Below are 20,000 nucleotides of genomic sequence, written 5' to 3' on the forward strand. Positions count from 1 at the left end.
ACTAAAGATGAACCTAACTACATTTCTGATGGGACACTCAGTAAAGAAATGCCCTTCAGATGCAGGCAAAAAGCTCAGAATTGTATTATTCAATGACGGCAAGGCAGGGGTGGCTGTGTAAGTGAAAGGATGGATGGATGGATGGATGGAACACAGGCTAGCTTCACTTGTAGTCTGCTGCAATCTTATATTCCAGCCACTGTAGAACACGGCAGGAACAGGATTCTGAACGTTCGATGGGAAACATTTTAGCACACGTTTCTTAGCACTCATGGCCAGCCTGTCACGACTACTGAGCAGGGCGTTCTGACGAGGGAAAATAAAAAAGGAAGGGGGCCATCGATACTGACCCGGATGTCTTGGCATGTGTGTCTCTGTAGGATCGAGGAGGATGTGGTGGGTGTGGCCGAGGGCGGGCCATACGCCAGCAAACACTTCCGCATGGGCTCCATGACGATGCCGGCTCCACAGGACCGCCTGGCAGCGCCGTGTGGGCAGGGCTTTGCTGTGCGTTCTCAGTCGCTGCACTCGGTGGGAGGAGCCGAGGAAGAGGGGGGCAGCCCCACCCTTCGCAAGCAGCCCCCGCCCAAGCCTAAACGGGACCCCAACACCAAACTCAGCACGTCATCCGAGACGGTCAATGTGGCCCTCGGCCCTGGGAAGGGGTCAAAGGAGCCGGACAAGCGTGACGGTGAGTGGGAACGCGTGTAACGTGTTCAAAGTCTTTTTAAGCATGCACAAGTATGTAGTGAATTCTATAACATTCCTCCACGGTTTTGTGCAGTATAAAGACTATGCAGCATGAATGTCGTACTGGGTTTGAGTTCAAAGCTACTATATGTCAGTGCTATTTGCTCACAAGTAGCAATACAAGTATATTTTACAGTCGACTGCGAGTGTGTATATTTGGACATATAGAGTACAACCACACTTCTCTGTCCTCTCTCTTTCTCTGTTTTTCCTCTGTCTGGACTAAATATGTCAACATCATAGACAGTCTCCCTCTCTCTCTCTCTCCCTCTCACTCTCTCTCTCTCTCTCTCTCTCACTCTCTCTCTCTCCCTCACTCTCTCTCTCTCACTCTCTCTCTCCCTCTCTCTCTCTCACTCTCTCCTGTCTCTTCTAAATCTTGCCTCTTTAGATTCTATATGTTGGATAATGAAAACTCTACTTCAACTGAAAAGTCTTTCAAAGGAGAACGTGACATCAGTCCTTTGTCCTCTTCTGACTGGTCACCCTGATCTCTCAGGAGACTTTAATTGGTCCCCTACTGACCACAGTGTTTTCATGAATGAAGGCTACCATTGCCATGGGTAACAGTGTGGGCCAGGGTCCCGTACTGGTGCTCACAGATTCAAATGGAATGTCAACTGAACACAGATGATGGTTCACAAAAAACATCTCAACTATAAAGTCACGGATCAGCACGGCTGAACACACACACACACACACACACGCACACACAGTCACAGGCTGCTGGAAGTGGTTTGTGTGGCTCTGTTGAGTGCTACACTGCATTAATGCTTCACTGGACTCCATTCAGAGGGAGAAGCTTTTTAACGCACTTCACTCACATTTTCTCAAATTCCTGCACAGACACACACACACACACACGCGCGTATACACACACACACACACACACACACACACACACACACACACACACACACACACACACACGTACTCTAGTTCAAAACTGTATATACCTAATAACCCAATATAGGCTCGATAAGCCTACTGGCCCAAATGGCAGAAAGTGTATTTAGCCATATTGCACATTGAATCCACCATTGATTGCTCATTGGCACCAGCACTGTGTATGCTACAGATCTAACCTATGCTTCTTTTACATATTATTTAACTGCTGTTCTTAAACACAGAAATACTGTGGTATACTGCACTAACCTGCAACTAAATGTTGATTACAAAAATGCCCTGCATTAAATGTCTTGCCCTCATTTAGTGCCTTGTGCTGTTAGAAGCAGATAAACAGCAGGTTCCGATTTTAATTCAAATTAATTAAACAAGGACAGGTTTGTTTTTTTTAGCACACAAAATGACCTTTATGGAGAGATTATTTATGAGTCTTTGCACCATGGCATTGTGGGTGTGTTTGTGTGTGTGTGTGTGCAGGGGGGGGGGGGGGGGCAAGACAGACAGAAAGAGCTAGAGAGTGAGTGGGAGGGGGAGCGAGCGAGCGAGAGAGAAAGCGAGAGAGAGAGAGAGAGAGAGAGAAAGCGAGAGAGAGAGAGAGAGAGAGAGAGAGAGAGAGAGAGAGAGAGAGAGAGAGAGGGAGAATCTGCCAGCGATGTGTGCCTTTGGGGTTTGCTGGCATTGAGGGTGACATCCCTCTTAAGGAAGATCCAACAACTGAAAATCCCTCCATCTCTCTCTCCTTCTCTCCCTCCATCTCTCTTCTGGCCAGTCTTATCTTCTATCTCTTCACTGGGTGTTATTTCACTTTCTCACCCCTCCCCCTCGTCACCCTCCCACGTCATCCTTAGCCTCTTCCCTTCATTTTCTCACATTCCTCTCATCTCTCTTCCACTCTCTTTTCCTCTGCCTTTCCTCTTTCCACTTCTCTGCTCCATCACTCCTCCCCATCCCTCTCTTTCTCCAGCTTCTCTCCTCGTTCTCACAAAAGCTAGAACCTGACCTAGACAACATGAACTCAGCTGTTGTGAGTTTGCTATGGTTCCACTAAGGAGTTGTTGGGGTGGTGTTGAGGTTGGTTGTAGGCACCACACCACACCACACAATGAAGAAGGCTGTAATTCTGCCCCATCAGATCTGTGCAGGTGTATGATAGGGCAGAATCTTTCTATCCAGGAAAAGAAAATTCAATGGATAAGGCAAATTTCTATGAAAAATGATAAGAATTGGAACATGTTGTCACAACAATAAGTCTTTCTAGGAATTAGTTGTTGACACCACACACACACACACACACACACACACACACACACACAAATATACAGAAACACAACAACACCAGTTATCTAGCTACGTCACAAAAGCAAAGACAGTTGCCCAAAGGCACCCCGAGAAATAAAATAAACAGACAAAGAGCACCATGTTTCTGGAGAGAAGGGGTAAAAGAGAGAAGGAGAGAGACACAGAGAGTCTTACCTACTCTCTTTGGGAACATAGTGCCTGCTTCCCCCACCCCGCCACCGTCATCAAACTCACACAACGTACAGCACAGACCAGGGGCAAACAGACATAGATGCCTAGAGCTGAGGGACATGGTGTGAGGGATAGAACATTTAGGCATGTTTTTTTTTGGCTTTTTTTTGGTGTGTGTGTGTGTGTGTGTGTGTGTTGTGTTAAGAGCTGAGACTACAGGATACTTCGTCCTCATTCTGTCAGATTGAAAGGGTGGGGCACTGCAGCCCCCAATCTCTCTCTCTCTCTCTCTCTCTCTCTCTCTCTCTCTCTCTCTCTCTCAGGGATTAGTTAGAACATGTCATCATGTCTACTTTAATCTGTGTCACTGAGCTCTACCATCACCCAACTTACGTGGATCCATGCAATTTACATATCACACATACAAACAGAGAGAGAGGGAGAGAGAGAGAGATGATATAATGGCACAGCCTCAGCTGGAGATTAGAACCTCAGATACATTCCATGCCATCACAGTAACCATGACTAGTACGGAAGAGAAGTTGGCACACGCTTAGATGGTCCCCTGCCTGCAGCGGAAGAGAGAGGTGGGTCAGGGTGCCCTTGGCTGTGAGCATGTAGGTTGATGCATGTAGAGATGAGAGGAACCAGAGAGCACGCGAGTGAAAACCCAAGAGGAAGTAAGCGCTGTGTGTGCTTTCCAGCTGAGTAATCAGAGCTGAGTTCATTCATGAAGTTAAAGTGGCCTAGTTTTCTACCCGGCTCCTCTTTCTCTATTACTTTTATGTGCACTTTGTGTGTGTGTGTGTGAAATACAGAGAAGAATCATGACTGGGTTTTTAACAATGTGTCACACTTGCACATTCCCCAGAATGTGTCATATTTCAAATTCTTATTTTACGAAAAAACCCATCCAGCACAGCTAGCTCAGCTAAGACCTTTTCCTTGATCTGTGTGTGTGTGTGTGTGTTTTTGTATTTGTGTGCATTTGTGTGTGCGTGTCTGTGTGCATACATTTGTGTGTGTATGTGTGTGTGTGTCTAGTACTGTACAAAGGCTCCCTTCCTTATTTATAGGGTCAGAAAATAAAATCTATATTAAATGGTATCATCAACTGTTTTTCTGTCTTTCACATGATCAGGCACACACACACACACACACACACACACACACACACACACACACACACACACACACACACACGATAGCACTTTTGTCTTATTTCTTACGAATACCAGCTTAGCTAATGAATTAATTATGCTTAATTAATCACCAGCAGAATGTTCATTCTAGCTTAAAATCATCAGAGGGTCCTATTAGTTATTTTCTTATACTTGAGCACACACCACATTAATTTTCATCACTCACACACACACGCACACACAGTCATAACACAGTTGTGAAGTTCTTAGGTAATAGATAATAAATAATAAAACATCCTTGATGGCACTCCGATTAAATCCACTGCTGCTCTATGGAGCAGACAGCACAGCTGCTAACATCTAATATGCTGTGTCCTGCTGCTAGCACTCAGCTAACACATTCTGTCCTGCTGCTAGCACATTCTGTCCTGCTGCTAGCACTCAGCTAACACATTCTGTCCTGCTGCTAGCACTCAGCTAACACATTCTGTCCTGCTGCTAGCACTCAGCTAGCACATTCTGTCCTGCTGCTAGCACTCAGCTAACACATTCTGTCCTGCTGCTAGCACTCAGCTAACACATTCTGTCCTGCTGCTAGCACTCAGCTAGCTCAGTCTGTCCTGCTGCTAGCACTCAGCTAACACACTGGTTCCTGGTGCTAGCACCAGAGATGTTCACGAGTAATGGATTGTCTGAATCAAGTCTTGTGTCTCTGGGGCATGAGACTGAATCGTGCCTCTGAATAAAATTTCGAGTATGAAGTCACTTGAACAACAAAATTTGTGACATTGCTAGTCACACAAACTAACATGCATTCTCAATTGCAAAGACATGGAACGGTGCCTGAAACCTAATGTTAAATTTACGCTGGTTTGCAAATACATTTAGCTAAGAAAATGGCACTAGGACAATGGCGCATGTACAAAAGCTTAAAATTATATCAAACTTACTAGAAAATGTATTTATTAGCTAGCCCTCAGCTAACACAATCTGTCCGGTTGCTAGCATACATACAAAAAAAAAAACAAAACTTTATTCAGCCGTTATTTCAGCACACTTAAATGTCATGAGTCTTACGTAACAAGCTTAGTCATGAGTCAGTTAAGCAAAAGTCTTCAAAATACGTCCAAAGTACAAGTCACCAACCTTGCCTAGCGCTCACTGTGCCCTAGTGGTGGAGGACAGTGTTTCTGCTTCTGTAGCTCACCAGTTATCACAGGTAGAGGAGATGCTAGTACTACCACGGCCATGGGTTCATCTCCCTGGAAGCGCATGTACTCTTACACTTATTAAATATTTAAGTGGCTCGAAATAAGAGCATCTAGCAAAGGGTGAATGTGATTTAACAAATTGGAACCCTGCTGACTGATAACACACTGGAATATTACCATTTCCAATCAGGCCACAGAAAGAAAGCTAACTGGCTACAAGATTTCAAAATGCTAATTAAAATAGTATAGTAATGGCACAGCTAGAAGATATACGCAGTCATTTATAACTCACCATGCACAGCCGCAGCCTGCAAATACACTGTCTTGTGGCATACACATTACTATTGCAAGTCCCCTTGCACCCATTTGAGGGTGAAGGGATCACCTTGAAATGGGGGTCTAAGGGAAGGCCTACTGTCATACTTCTTGTAGTCTTGGCACCTGGGTGAGGTGAGAAGATGTCTTTCATTAGCACTCAGAACTCATAGAATGGTTATAGAGGAAATGGACATGGAATGTCGAAGTGTAACATTTGTATTGTGCGTATTTCAGTAGTAGCACATATACATCTATGTAGAAGATGTAGGTAGAACCATTAGAGTCCTCTGTCTTCTCGGTAAGATGACCTTAATGATGTTAAATAGCTTTCTGTGGGATTCTGGCTTGATAAAGCTTGTTACATCCAAAGATCTGCTTCCTCAGGAAGATATAGAAATAAAAAGAAAATATGTTATAAAAACAATTTAAATGAAGTTAAAAATGATTGATTTAAACAAAAGACTAAAGTTAATCTAAAGAATGAAATGAAAAACCCTTCAAGGAAATAAAAGTGCCACTGCATCAAGTAAAATGTGTTTGTTGTTCTTAGGGTCCCAGAGCCGGCCGTGCAGTGAGGAGTATCGGCGCATGCCTCCACCAAAACCAAAGCGCAACCCCAACACTCAGCTTAGCACCTCCTTCGACGAGTCCTACATCCACAGCCACGGCATGAAGTTTAAGTCTGCCTCTCTGCCACGGAGGCAGAAGAAGAAGTCTGTGTCTCAGAATCAAAGCCCCGCCCTGGACACTGACGAGGAGGCGGAGCCTGTGTACATCGAGATGGTGGGGAACATTCTGCGCGATTTTAGCCACATCACCGGGGGCAATGCTGACGACGAGGGCGACCAGGGGGAGAGCGTATACGAGGAGATGAAATACCCCACCTATGAAGAAATTGCCCCGCCCACTGACCACTCACGCTGGGAGCCCTGCCCCATGCATATTCCTGATGTAGAACTAACACGGCCCTCGACCCCTCGTGGCTCGCTCTGTGACATCCCCGCACCCTTTCCTAACCTGCTGACTCACCGCCCCCCCCTGCTGGTGTTCCCTCCAGCACCTGCTCAGTGTTCCCCAAATTCGGACGAGTCCCCCCTTACTCCACTAGAGGTCACTAAACTCCCCATGCTGGAGAACGTGGGCTATGGCAAACCCGGCTCGTCCCCGACAGCGGGTGACCCCGGGCAGCCTTTGCCAGCGCAGCAGCCTTCGGGCCACCACGCCCATCACCACCACCACCACCACCACCACCACTACCACCACCACCACAAGAAGTCGTCAGACGGCAAAGACCCGTCGTCCGCCCAGACGATCACGGTGTCAGGCCGATCCTCGGCTCCTCCCCTGCCGTCGGCACTATATAAGAGTGGGGGCGCGGCGGCAGCCCACGGTTACCCCCGCAGCCACTCGGCTTGCCCCTCCCCGGTCAGCATGGGCCGCGCGCTGACCCCGCTCAGCCTGAAGCGTCCACCCCCTTACGACGCCCTGCTAACGGGCACCATCCCACGCAGCACCTCCGGAGGCCCGCAGGGTACGCGTGATGGCCGGAGCCTCTCCATCTCCTCTGGCGTGCACGGCGGCTCCATGCAGAACGTCTCCACCGCCTCGGCGGGGTCAGCCGGCTCCGGCTCGGGGTCGGGGGGCCGCGGCAGTCGCACGCCCACAAGCCCGCTGGACGAGCTCAACAACCTGCTCAGCTCCGGAAAGAACGCACTGAGAAAAGGGTCCGGCAGCCGCAAGAACAAGGAGCTCTGCGATAGTGAGTTACAGATGTTTCATCGTGTTGCTAACACGGCTTGATGGGCCTTTCTTTGTAGGCTGATACTGGGCCATCAGTTGTTGTGGTTTTGTTTTTTTTTGTTTTTTTTTCACAAACAGCTTGTTGTCAGTACCCTGCAGTGTTATCGATAGCCTCAATTCAAATTCATCCCATTGTTTATCATAGGTTTCCACAGTGAGATCAATAAGCTTATTCTTGAACGATTGCTCAGAAAATTGCCACAACGACGACATTTTCTTCTTTTGGAATGCTTGCTGAGACCGGGAGACTGTGCTGTTCCCCCTGTGGCCAGAGCCGCTGCCTGATTCTGACAGTCAGCAAACTTTTTTCTGACTTCATTTCTCCGTACCCTGACGCTGAGGAATGAACACGGGAGTTTAGCCTGTACGTCACCTCTTATGTGTACTCCACAGACATAGGAAGCCATAGGTGAATGTCACAGAAACATTTTAGGAGTGAAGATGAAGGATGTACAATTCGAATTTTTAGGTTTGTTGGTGTTTTTATCTTGATCACATTTAAGGTGAGAACCATCAATGACATGTTTATGGCCTCTTCTGGATTGTTGCCAGGGTGGCGTATTCTGCCAGACACAGTTTATTAGTGCTGGTGCTTTAAATGATATTTAAAGCTCCAGTGGGGTTTGAGTGCACGGTCTTTGTTTATTCAGAAACTGATTCAGATCTCAAATCTAGCTTTTATAGTTCACTTGTTTTCTTGTTGGCTATTGATAAAGTAGGCTGTAATCCAGTAAATTACATTTAAGCAAGACAAAAGATGTCGTTCTCAGGTTTTAAAAAATGCTGATAAATCATAAACCCCATTGCATTATTGAAAATGGTGTTGCAAAGAATATTTATTGATATCCTTTTCTACACCCCCCCCCCACACACACACATATATATATATATATATATATATATGTATGTATGTCCATGGTGTGTGTCCATTCAGTGATCAGCCTACAAACTGAGAGGCAGAAAATTATGTGAAACTGACCGCAGCATTGCTACTTGAGCTCTTCAACTTAGTAGCTTCTTAATTAAGTGAAAACTGAGCTTCAGTTTTGGCTCTTGCACTCAGAATGATGAGGAGTTGTGGTTTGCAGAGAGAGCTGGTCCAGTCCTTTTGGTTTATATCACACACACACACACACCAGAGTGACACATTAGTCTTTCATTTTCAGTGACATAGTAAATGTGTACACACATGAATACACACATCAATCAGTCACAAACAATTTAACCCTCCACGCCCGATCTACCAAAGATATAAAAAGTGTATACAGACAAGTGCACACGCGCACACACACACGCGTGCACGTGCGCGCACACACACAAACACATGCGTGCACACACACAAGCACACACACACAGATATACATATAAGCATTGTCAGTTTGTCTTCTAAGGTTTTATGAGTCAGGACTGGTGCCTGATGGAGCATGGAGGATGCAAGATTAATGTGTGTGTGTGTGTGTGTGTGTGTGAGAGAGAGAGAGAGAGAGAGAGAGAGAGAGAGAGAGAGAGAGAGAGAGACCTTGCTACATGTGTGTGCTGTGCAGAAATGCAAACTTGTTCACGCATGAGCTCATGTGTGTGGTCTGTTGGAGGCTATTAGATGTCTATGTCAGTGCAGCTAAATTGCTATGAATAGAAAACTTCCACGCCACAACAGACCTCACTAAAAAGTGACAGTTGGAACAGAGAGCTTATATATATGTGTGTGTGTGTGTGTGTGTGTGTGTGTGTGTGTGTGTGTGTGTGTGTGTGTGTGTGTGTGTGTGTGTGTGTGTGTTTGAGAGAGAGAGTCAGAGACAGAGAATCAAACTGACCCTGACGGCACCACAGCATCACCTGATCACCACTTTATGTGTAAAATCAATGACAACAGATCAATATGACACAATTTACACACCAGCAGTATTCAGTCCCATTCACAGAAACCACAACAAATATTTTTGTGTAATTTCCCTGATCTGACAGATCCACCTTACAAAGATCTCTAACTGGGCTAAGCACTATTCTGTGTAATGCAATGTGTGTCAGCTTGCCCAAACAACTTAAGGAGCAAGTCACTAAAATGACAAAAAACATTAAACTGACAACGTCTGAAAATAAGCAAAAATGCATTTCATAACTGTAGCATCATCTCTTCTTCATACTTCAAACGGGAACCTGTGGTCTCTGCGCTCTAGCTCCTCCTATACATTAACAGTATTTTTCCTTTCTAATGTTTCACTTGAAATTGGCCTTATTGCATCTGTTATGCACAGATAGTCACTTTGCTCTAATCAACCTACATGGCATTTAGTGACTTACATAGTGTGCAAAAATCCATTATTTCATGCCCTGTAAGCCTCAGTATGTGTCTAATTTTGCCCACTGCCTTAGAAGCTGCAGTTCTGGTGTAGGCTGGGGTTCTGGTTCCCTCAGCTCTGACTGTTAGGCAAGTAGCTGTCTTAAAGGCTGTAGTTCTGCTGTATAGGCTGGGGTTCTGGTTCCCTCAGCTCTGACTGTTAGGCAAGTAGCTGTCTTAAAGGCTGTAGTTCTGCTGTATAGGCTGGGGTTCTGGTTCCCTCAGCTCTGACTGTTAGGCAAGTAGCTGTCTTAAAGGCTGTAGTTCTGCTGTATAGGCTGATGTTCTGGTTCCCTCAGCTCTGACTATTAGGCCAGTCTGGTAATCCCCTGATGGACTGCAGTACCAGTATGTCATAGCCTGAAAATATGCATACATTCTTGGTTTATATAATGAAAAGTCATTATTTGATTAGAAATCTGAATGTTTAAAAAGTTCAAATAGTTAAAGGTTTTGTGACAGTTTGAATAAAGGTATTAGGTATTTTTTACATATTCAAATGTTAAATTAGCATTATGCTAATAGTATTGCTTCTCCCTAATGCCTTGCTATAGTATTTAATTCTTAGCATGGCAAATCGGAGGTGGAACATTATAACATTAACATTATATGCTACAAGGAAAGACTGTGGTAGTGTGACTACAGAAACTGATGGCAGGGGTGTTAATTAAGTGGACAGCCCAGAGGACCAGGGGCCACCTAAAGGACCAGGGGCCACCTAAAGGACCAGGGGCCAAAGACATCCTAAGAATTTTGGAGAAATGGAACAGTGGAAGACCAAAAGCACCTACATGTTCATGGTCTGATAGTTTTACAGTTCAGGCTCTATTAGGTTATGATAGTTCTCCAAGTTTTCCTTTATGACATCATTGGATATATTGTTTTGAATAGCAGTGGTTTCACTGACTCACCTCAGAACCAGTTGGTGCCAGTAAACTCAGGTAGGTTCATAGACTAAAGACTTTAGGCCCTGGGTTGTTTGATACAGATGGATTATACTGAATGTCATTAGTCAGTACAGAGGTACCACAGCCCCAGTCACTGTTAATCTTTCTCAAACTACACAGCCAAAGCACTGAAGTACCAAAGGTCATGTCTTACTCTACCTTTGCTATCTGTCTTAGTTATGGCAGTGTGTGTGTGTGTGTGTGTGTGTGTGTGTGTGTGTGTGTGTGTGTGTGTGTGTGTGTGTGTGTGTGTGTGTGTGTTGCTTTGAGTGCTTGGTGGTGTTGGGCATAGCTTGGCTTTAATCTCTGACTGAGGATCTAAAGTTGGCTGCTGATTGGATAGAAAAAAACTGTTCAGCTCAAAGTGTGTACACGTCAAAATCACATAACACTTCACACACACACACACACACACATTAGCATTTAAGCATTCTATGCTGGGACCTTGCTGACAGTCTGTAGTTTCATTACAGAGCAGAGATGATAAATTTTCGACAGAGTTAGCGTTAGCGCCTGCTGCTAATGGCAGAGGGAGCTAATTAAATGGAAAGTAATGGAGCGGGAAAGCCCAAGCTAATGGAACCTCCGCAGACATGCCCAGAGACCTGTGTGTGTGTGCATGGGTGCGTGGGTGCGTGTGTGTAAGTGTAAGTAAACTTGCATTCATGCGTGCTTTGAGGTGAATTCTAAGCACAAGCAAGTGTACTGCTGTACCATCATTAGATGTTGGGAATAACTCAAGTATATTTACTGGGAGAAATATTATAGGCTCAGATGTCTGAGCAGATTCTGTCATTGCTTATTGTTACTTTAAAAAATATTTACAGAGAAAGAGGTAAGTGATTTAGAGAGGGGAAATAGGGTGTGTGTGTGTGTGTGTGCATGTTTGTGTATGGGTGTGTGTGTGTGCGTGCGTGTGTGTGAGAGCGTGTGCGTATATGTGTGCATGTGTGTGAAAGTAAGAAGGGTGATAAGAGTTTGTTGGGAGCAGTCGGAGGTTAGCCGATCATGAGCACTGCATGAGGAGAACAGAGGAGCGGAGAGTGATTCACTCATGGACCAGAGCAGACATGGACAGTCCAGGCCGAAGGTGCTTCATACTAGACCAACATCGGTGATTTTATTCTAACAATAGGAATTTTATGCATACACTGTGTCACACAGGGCCCATACTGTCATAAACACACACACACACACACACACACACACACACACACACACACACACACACACACACACACACACACACACACACACACACACACACATTCTCTTGTCAGCCGAAATAATTGAAAAGCTTTCATCTGCTACTAAAGTAATTTCCTTATTGCCCTCAGAGTGAATAAAGGACATGATGAATGTGATCACTGATAGACCCCCAGAGAGAGTGAGAGAGAGAGAGAGAATGAATGAGGGAGGGAGAGGGAGAGAGGGGTGTGTGTGTGAAAGGATGGATGAGGACAAGCACTGGGGTTGAAACCACTGACCACAGTTTACGTATTAACTTGATATTCAGTAGATTAATCGAGAATTAGATCTCTGGTTTGTTGGTCACAGTCAGATAATAAAGGCATGATGTGTTCACATACTAGTGTGGGCAGTAATGTTTAGCAGCGCATTTCCATACACTGTAATTCTGTGTCTGCTTTTGCATCTGTGCAGACAACTGATATTAATTTAGTGGCTAATTTCCAAAAATGTATTTTAGAAATTTGAGTTGAAATTTGAAAACTCAAAACATGATTTTGACGATTTGACATTATGAATCGATACATGGTGTAATGAAATACCTGTGTGATGAGGTAAATTTGCCCTTTATGAAGTTGTGTCCCGTTTTGGTTGTTACTGGTTACTGGCCCTACAGTGTCACCATGTGTTTTAGGTGACCTAGAGTACTCTGTGTTGGCGTACTTGCATGCAGTCTGAATACTGCAGAAATATCATCGTACCAATTGTACAAATACACATATAAGCTAAAATGACAAGGACATAGCATACCTTCTCCAGGGAGAGCTGCTATATAAACGTCCATGTCTACACCTCCCAACCCTGGTCTTCACACCCACTCCTTCTCTGACTCAGCTCCCATTCTAGCCTACCTGACCAATACTCTGGTACCGTCAGCAATGTTCTCTCTCTCTCTCTCTCTCTCTGTGTGTGTGTGTGTGTGTGTGTGTGTGTGTGTGTGTGTGTAGAGTTGCTGCAGTTCGGATGGAAAGTAACAGTGAATTCAGCAGTTAAATGTATTTGAGGGAGAGAGAGAGGAAGAAAGGGGGATGGAGAGGAGGAGGAGCAGGGGAGAAGAGGAGGAAGAGGGGAGGGGAGGAGGAGGAGGAAGAGGGGAGGGGAGGAGGAGGAGGAAGAGGGGAGGGGAGGAGGAGGAGTTCACTTGCTCTGCCTTTGGGTTCCGTCACCTTTTAACAGGATGTAATACCCTCCATCTCCCGTTCAAGTTCAAGTTCAAGTTGGGTTTATTCGTCACATACATAGTCATACACAGTATAACTCGCAGTGAAATGGTGGAGAGTGCTCTGTCCAAACTGAGGAAGAGAAACAGGGGTGCATAGAGAAATATATATATATGCAGATAAATATATATATTCTATGTATGTACAAAAATATATTAACAATGTATGTACAATATATGTATATTATGATTATATACACAATGTACAATGTACAATTCCTGCACTCTCTCTCTCCCTCTCCCTCTCTCTCTCTCTCTCTTCAGTTCTGTTTCAGATTTTACTACCATGACTGCATTTAATGCAATGTTGTGTTAGTACTGATGAAGGTGGGATAATAAATGTGTATATAATGTCTCTGCGTGCGTGCGTGCGTGTGTAGTTGATAGCAAGGTCAGGAGCCACAGCACTGACTGCAAGGATCGAAATCTGCGCAGCTCCTCCCCAAAAGCGCAGGAGTGGGACACGCCTTCAGGACAGTCTGCCACGCCCACTAGGATGGGCCGCTCCTCTGTCAGCCCAACCACCATGCTTGGGGGAGGAGCCACAGGTAAGGAAAACAGCCATGGCTAGACTGTTGTTTTACTTAGCAGGTTTGTAGTTTGATTGGTGCTACAAATCCTTTATTTTATTCCTGACAGCTGATACTGATGACCATCACACTAGTGAATAAATGCACCTCATCCAGCCCCATTAATGAATCCTTATTTCCACAGTGTTATATTACTTATTACTTCTTTATTAAGAATGATATGGCTCATTACGATATTACCCTTTGGATTAAGTAACACTTTATTAAAAGGATGTACACTTCACTATACACTGAAGCTCAAAAGGACTAAGGGTAATATGACATGGATGCAGACAAGCTGCATGAAAAGAGAGTGGCACGCTTCAGCAACTGAGTGTGCTACAGCTCCCCCTACTGGAACAGGATGTGTATCAACACATTAACATCGCATGAATGTGTTAGTGTGAGACAACCTATATCATATCTCTGTCCTATCTCTGCAACTCTCTCTCTCTCTCTCTCTCTCTCTCTCCTCTCTCTCTCTCTCTCTCTCTCTCTCTCCTCTCTCTCTCTCTCTCTCTCTCTCTCTCTCTCTCTCCGCTCTCCACAACAGAACCCAAAGCCGCCTGTAAACTCGGCCGTTCTGCCTCGACGTCAGGAGTCCCCTCCCCTGTAGGAACCCCCCAAAGACACGCCCCTGACCCCTCAGCCAATCAGGGTGGGAGCCCATGCCAGGTATCGCCCCCTTACTCTTCGGAGTGAGAGACAGCATGCATGTTTGCTGAGCTCTGCCCCGCCTCCGTGTCTGTTCATCAGCCTGTCAGTCGACCTGCGTCTCTACTGTATGTCTGCCTCCGTGTGACCTCATGAACTCTGACCTCTTGGCTGTGCATCCACACTGTCCTGGTTGCTGTTGTCTGCGCAACTCTGATGTGCGGCATTGCATGTGTTCGGTGTGGGTCAGAACTCACGCAGGATCCGTCCGATTCCTGCGTGGGTGTTTCCATGTGGTCCAGATCAGAGCTGCCTCCTTTCGGGGCTATACTGACTATGTCTACGCATGGCATGGCTGACCGTACCAGCCGTCCAGACGTCTACTTCATCCTGGCCTTTCTAACCAAAGCAGACAGCCCTGCTCTGGACCCAGTCTTTTCCTTCTCTCCTGTATCTTACCCCCAATAACGTCGGATGCAAATCTTTTTACTTATATACAAACATCAAACAACAAACGTAAACACGCCTAGTCGATTCCGAGAGGCTGGGAGCAGTAACACTTTGCTAATGAAGTGTGACATCTCCCCTGTGACTGCGCATTCTCTCAGAGGAAGCCATTGTTGAAGGATCTGTAGATTGTGGATTGTGTTCTGTAATCTGCTCAGACATAGCCTTAGGTCTACCAGACCCGGTCTTACAGGGATTACACACTGATTGTACAGCAAAATTTTATCACATTCGCAATGGATAGCTTGACTAATGTTTAATCTGCCATTTCAAGCAAGCTGCACGTTAAAACACTGCCAAACATCTCTACGGATTCTCAGGCAGCCGTGTTTTGTACCGTTTTTGTAAAGTTTGCATTCATGAAAATTATCTGATGTTTTACGTTTATGCCAAGACTGACTCCAGGAGAACTCCATAATTCTTACAGTACTCTTGTACTGAAATGGGTGGATTCAACTTTCAGTACATTTACAAACACATTTCTGTGTATTGTTTGATGTGTGCATGTAAATTTACAGCCTGGATGTCAGTGACCTCTCTGGATTTGCCTGTGTGTGTTACTTTTTGAACACTGTTTTTTTCCTATGTGTCCAAGTGCAGAGTCATTGAGACTGGGGAGTCAGACGGTTATACACACACACACACACACACACACACACACACACACACACACACACACCTACAGACAGACACACACACACACACACACACACATTATACATTACTTATTCACTAAGCTTAATCTATGTGTGTGACTGTAAAACTATTCAATACTAACCATATAAAAATCCAGATGAATCTAAATGAACTTTGATTAAACCAACTAACCCAAATGAAAGTAAAAAATAAAGCCAAGTCAAACTCCCAGACTCTCCTCTTCTGCCTCTGCTGTCTTTCATGTGTGTCTGTCTGCTGCTTCCTCCCTCAAAAGCACAATTTTTTGAGAGTGTTTGTGTGTGTGTGTGTGTCTGTGTGTGTGGGGGGTTGCTTGTTTGTCTCAGTATACTGCTCTTATTTGTTTCCACTTTAAAGTGTGCATGATTACCAGACATTCTCATTCTTAAATGATCATGTGTTTGAGTGTATGAATGTGTATCAGATGTTGTCTGCATTGCTTAGACTTCCCAAGAGTTGAACCGAGGCTAGAAATAAAGTTCGGAGCTTTATTCTGTCTTACTCTTGGTCAGCGTTAACACTGGCAAACAACACATTGATTTAAAGTGTTCTCTAGAATAACATTTGTAAGAATTACAAAATGTCGAATAAATAAATGATTCCAGGGCACTTTTCAGGCCCATGTGGGATTGAGATTGGTCCAGTTGTGTGTATTGCACTTTATAGACTTTATAGTGTTTAGACTTTAGACCTGACATCATTTAGAGTTTAGATTTGAAAATGTTCAAACTTTCCTGATAGTTTAGACCTTATTGTTAGACTTAACAATATTCAGACCTCCGTCAGGGTTTGGACTTCGATAATAGGAAAGTCATTATCCTGTCTGAGCGGTGTCACAAAGTGACACATTCCATGTGATACTCGGTTCCGGTTCTGGAAGCCTAACTCCACCACACGCCCAGCCTAGCCTGGTCCCACAGGTGAGACAGGACCACGTCAGTCCTGTGTGCTACCACTATGGTAGCAGGATGAAGGTCAAGACAGCACCAACATTCTCTTACCCCCACCCCCAGATGCTCCCACTGCCATGGGCATGTGGAGACAACACCATGATGGAGATGATCGAGAAGAAGCGACACCTGTGCAAGGAGATCAAAGCACGGCACAGACCTGCGGAGAAGGCTCTCTGCAAGCAGGAGAGCATGCCTATCCTCCCCAGCTGGAAGAAGACCAACGGGGGCAAGAAATACGGCCCCCCGCCCTACTCCGCCCAGACCACCATCTTCTGGGACACGGCTATCTAAGAGGAGGACCAGGTGCCCCAGCCTACAGTCACGAGACATGCAAACGTACATGTGCTGAACACAGAGTAAGAGGAGGCGTGGTCACACTGTGGCCGACAGACAATAGGGACGAAAGGAAGAGAGGCGAACTTCTGTAGCAAATCAAATTAAATCTGAGGGATTCAATCTCCTTGTTTTCTTATCACTGTTTATAATTAATATTTTTATATCGAAAATTGTCATAATATTAAATACAATTAGTGTAATTAAGGATTTTATATAGTTAACTCTCTTAAGTGAGTTTAGCCATGAGATGATATTCGTCTTCTCAAAACGATAGTTTCTTTTCTTTTTCTTCATTTGTTGCTTTCTTAAATCAACACTCATCTGTGTTGGTGAGGAAAAAAATATATACAATATAATAATGAATTATGTGAGAGAATTTCAATGAATATGCCACAGGTTTTATACATGTGTTAAGGGAATGTCAGATGTTGTTTTTTTCATATGGTGATTTATCAAAAGCACTATTTTAAGAAAAGGAATCTATTTTGGCATCTTGAACTTGGATGTTGAATTGGATCGTTAAGATAAGTGGATTGTCGTTTGAGGTGCTGAGCTCTCTTCAGAACACAGAGGCTGCCATCCACCACGATAGGACCTGCTACCTTTGGTGCTGTTCTAATGTTTTCTTGCGTGCCCCCACCATAAGGACTACAGCAACACAGTAAATGAAGAAAAAAAAAGCCACCGGGTGGGTTCATATTCATGTTCATATTCAACAGTCCCAGTAGATCCCAGAATGCTCAGTCATCTTAAGTAGACAGATTAATCTCTAAGGGTGTGTGTGTGTGTGTGTTACTGTAGCCTTTCTGGTGGACAATTCTACAAACTCAACAGGTTTACATGGTAGTAGTATTTATAGAAAAAGAATCAGCATGACTTACTGCAGTTAACACAAAGAGCATGCACTAAAACACAGAACCTTCTAGATCATTGACAGGCAGGTTTACCTCCATCTGCACCACGTTTACAACAATCAGTACAGAAGAGCCATATTTCTGGATAATGGATACGAACCGGAATCATGACTTTAAACACTCGCCTAATGGCAAATATAGCAGGAATCAGACAAGGCAAAGGGATATATACTTACATGACCCGCATGCCTTGACAGAGTGAACTTTGGATTGAAGTGCTTCAGATTAATATGATACAGAATTAAAGTGATTCAGTGTGAATACTGAATGACTGGACTGGTCTGACTAATTGAGTAGAATATTACAGTGTGGATGTCAGTTGTCCTTCGTGATGTACAGAATTATGTTTTTTTTTTTTTCCTTTCACAGATAGGTGGAAATAGTGAGTCTGCATTGATGAGGCGGTCGTGACGTTTAACCAATACTTATTGGCTTTCAGAGTAATTTAACAAACATTAATTGGCTGACTTGGTGGTCAGTCATCAGGGGGACCAATGTTTTTACGTGGCCATTAATAAAGGCGGCACTTTCGCAAACTTCTAAACCACCAATCACATCATGCTATAGTGCTCACTGATGGCTCTTTGCACTTCTGAGGGAAAGACTTTGTGATGTCAGGTTAAATGTCTGATTGGTGATTGCTCAGGTGTGACAAAGCCCCTCCCCTTTAAGCAAGGTACTCCACTTAACCCTGTTCTCTGTCCTGTAAAGACACATTCTCTCTCTCTCTCTCTCTCTCTCTCTCTCTCTCTCTCTCTCTCTCTCACACACACACACACCCATACACACACACACAAAAAAACCCACACTCAGTCATAGAGCTGACATCCATGCAAAAAGCGTTGCCTTGGAGACCTGGGTTCACTGTGAAAATGGCAGCCACAAAAGGGTGAGATTATTGAGTTAAAGGTTAATTGTGTGAATTGACAAATAGAGTCAGAGGGAGACAAAGAGGAATGAACACACAACACCACTAGACACATTGGTGTGGAAAACTAGCAAACAAGGGTACAACAATATCCTTTATAAAGAACAAATCAAGATGAAATGCAAGATGGCTGTGGCCTGCTGGTCACCCGTGCGGTGTAGTAATATTCTTCACCAACAGAGGGCGGTACAGCGTCGGCATCTGCGCCATTAGTGCTACAGTGGCCAGTTTCCCAAATACTGAGTACTGCTGTGTTTAAAGGCAGCCATTAACTCGAAGAGCGAGTTTAATACGACACTCTACCATCTGTGGGCTACTTGTGAACAGTTGCTGTGAGGATTCAGACCTTGAGTGACAGCAGGGGACCCCACAGGACCCCAGGTCCCATGCTCTGCCCACCTTCAGCTCAGCTCTCTTTCGCGGGTGAGCGCCCCATGCTCGGGCGGGTGGCATGCCGGGGGGAAGCGCGAGAGACATTCCGCTGCACCGCGTTCCAGAACGTTCCGGCCAGGCCAGAAACATCGGCCTGTGACGGGTGAAGGCGGCTCGGAGAATTGAATCCGCTTAGCTCAGACTGTCTCGGACAGGAAATGCCACCCGGATACTGAAAGGCACTGGAATGAGGCTGTGATGAAGTCTGGAGAAAGCAGTGCTGCCATGGTAACAGAATTCCTAGAGGAACTCTAATTCTAACTGACATCCATTCTAGAATCCAGCTCATCCGAATCCTAAAACACAACAGTGATTCTGGAATGGCAGTTCTTTGATGTGAAAACAGCCTCTCATGGTCCACTTGACTAGTAACTTTATCTGCCAGTATGAACATATGAAACAACAATTTCTTATACGGTACATTTACTACGCATAAACACGGTGCACTTACCACACTTACTACGCAGTTTCTCGCAGAAAAAAAAAAAGTTACTTGGATTTTTTTTTAATCACAGCAAGCACACTATTTGTGAGTAACAAAATGTGTTGTTTCAATTGATTGTATTCTCTCACAAACAATAAAACACCAAAATGAGCTTTGCAGTGGGTTGAGATGAAGGTAAAAGAGAGAACTGTAATGTTCTGATTTTGTAACACGCTAATAACCATCCAATCTCACTTAC

General features: G+C 44.7%; 1 protein-coding gene across 4 annotated transcripts in view; it reads left to right on the forward strand.

Moving 5' to 3' along the window:
- The window catches only part of nyap2a (neuronal tyrosine-phosphorylated phosphoinositide-3-kinase adaptor 2a), a 37,195-nt gene that overhangs the window by 17,008 nt on the left and 187 nt on the right, over positions 1 to 20,000 (forward strand). For all 4 annotated transcript variants that reach the window (XM_035534487.1, XM_035534486.1, XM_035534488.1 and 1 more), the window contains 5 exons: positions 381 to 691; positions 6,348 to 7,556; positions 13,730 to 13,897; positions 14,472 to 14,593; positions 16,768 to 20,000. The exon at positions 16,768 to 20,000 is cut by the window's right edge and continues 187 nt beyond it. In XM_035534487.1, the coding sequence (XP_035390380.1) occupies positions 381 to 691; positions 6,348 to 7,556; positions 13,730 to 13,897; positions 14,472 to 14,593; positions 16,768 to 16,998 (2,041 nt within the window). In that variant the 3' untranslated portion in view covers positions 16,999 to 20,000. The remainder of the gene's footprint in view (positions 1 to 380; positions 692 to 6,347; positions 7,557 to 13,729; positions 13,898 to 14,471; positions 14,594 to 16,767) is intronic.

The sequence above is a fragment of the Electrophorus electricus genome, chromosome 15 (genome assembly GCF_013358815.1).
Source record: "Electrophorus electricus isolate fEleEle1 chromosome 15, fEleEle1.pri, whole genome shotgun sequence".
Taxonomy (NCBI): domain Eukaryota; kingdom Metazoa; phylum Chordata; class Actinopteri; order Gymnotiformes; family Gymnotidae; genus Electrophorus; species Electrophorus electricus.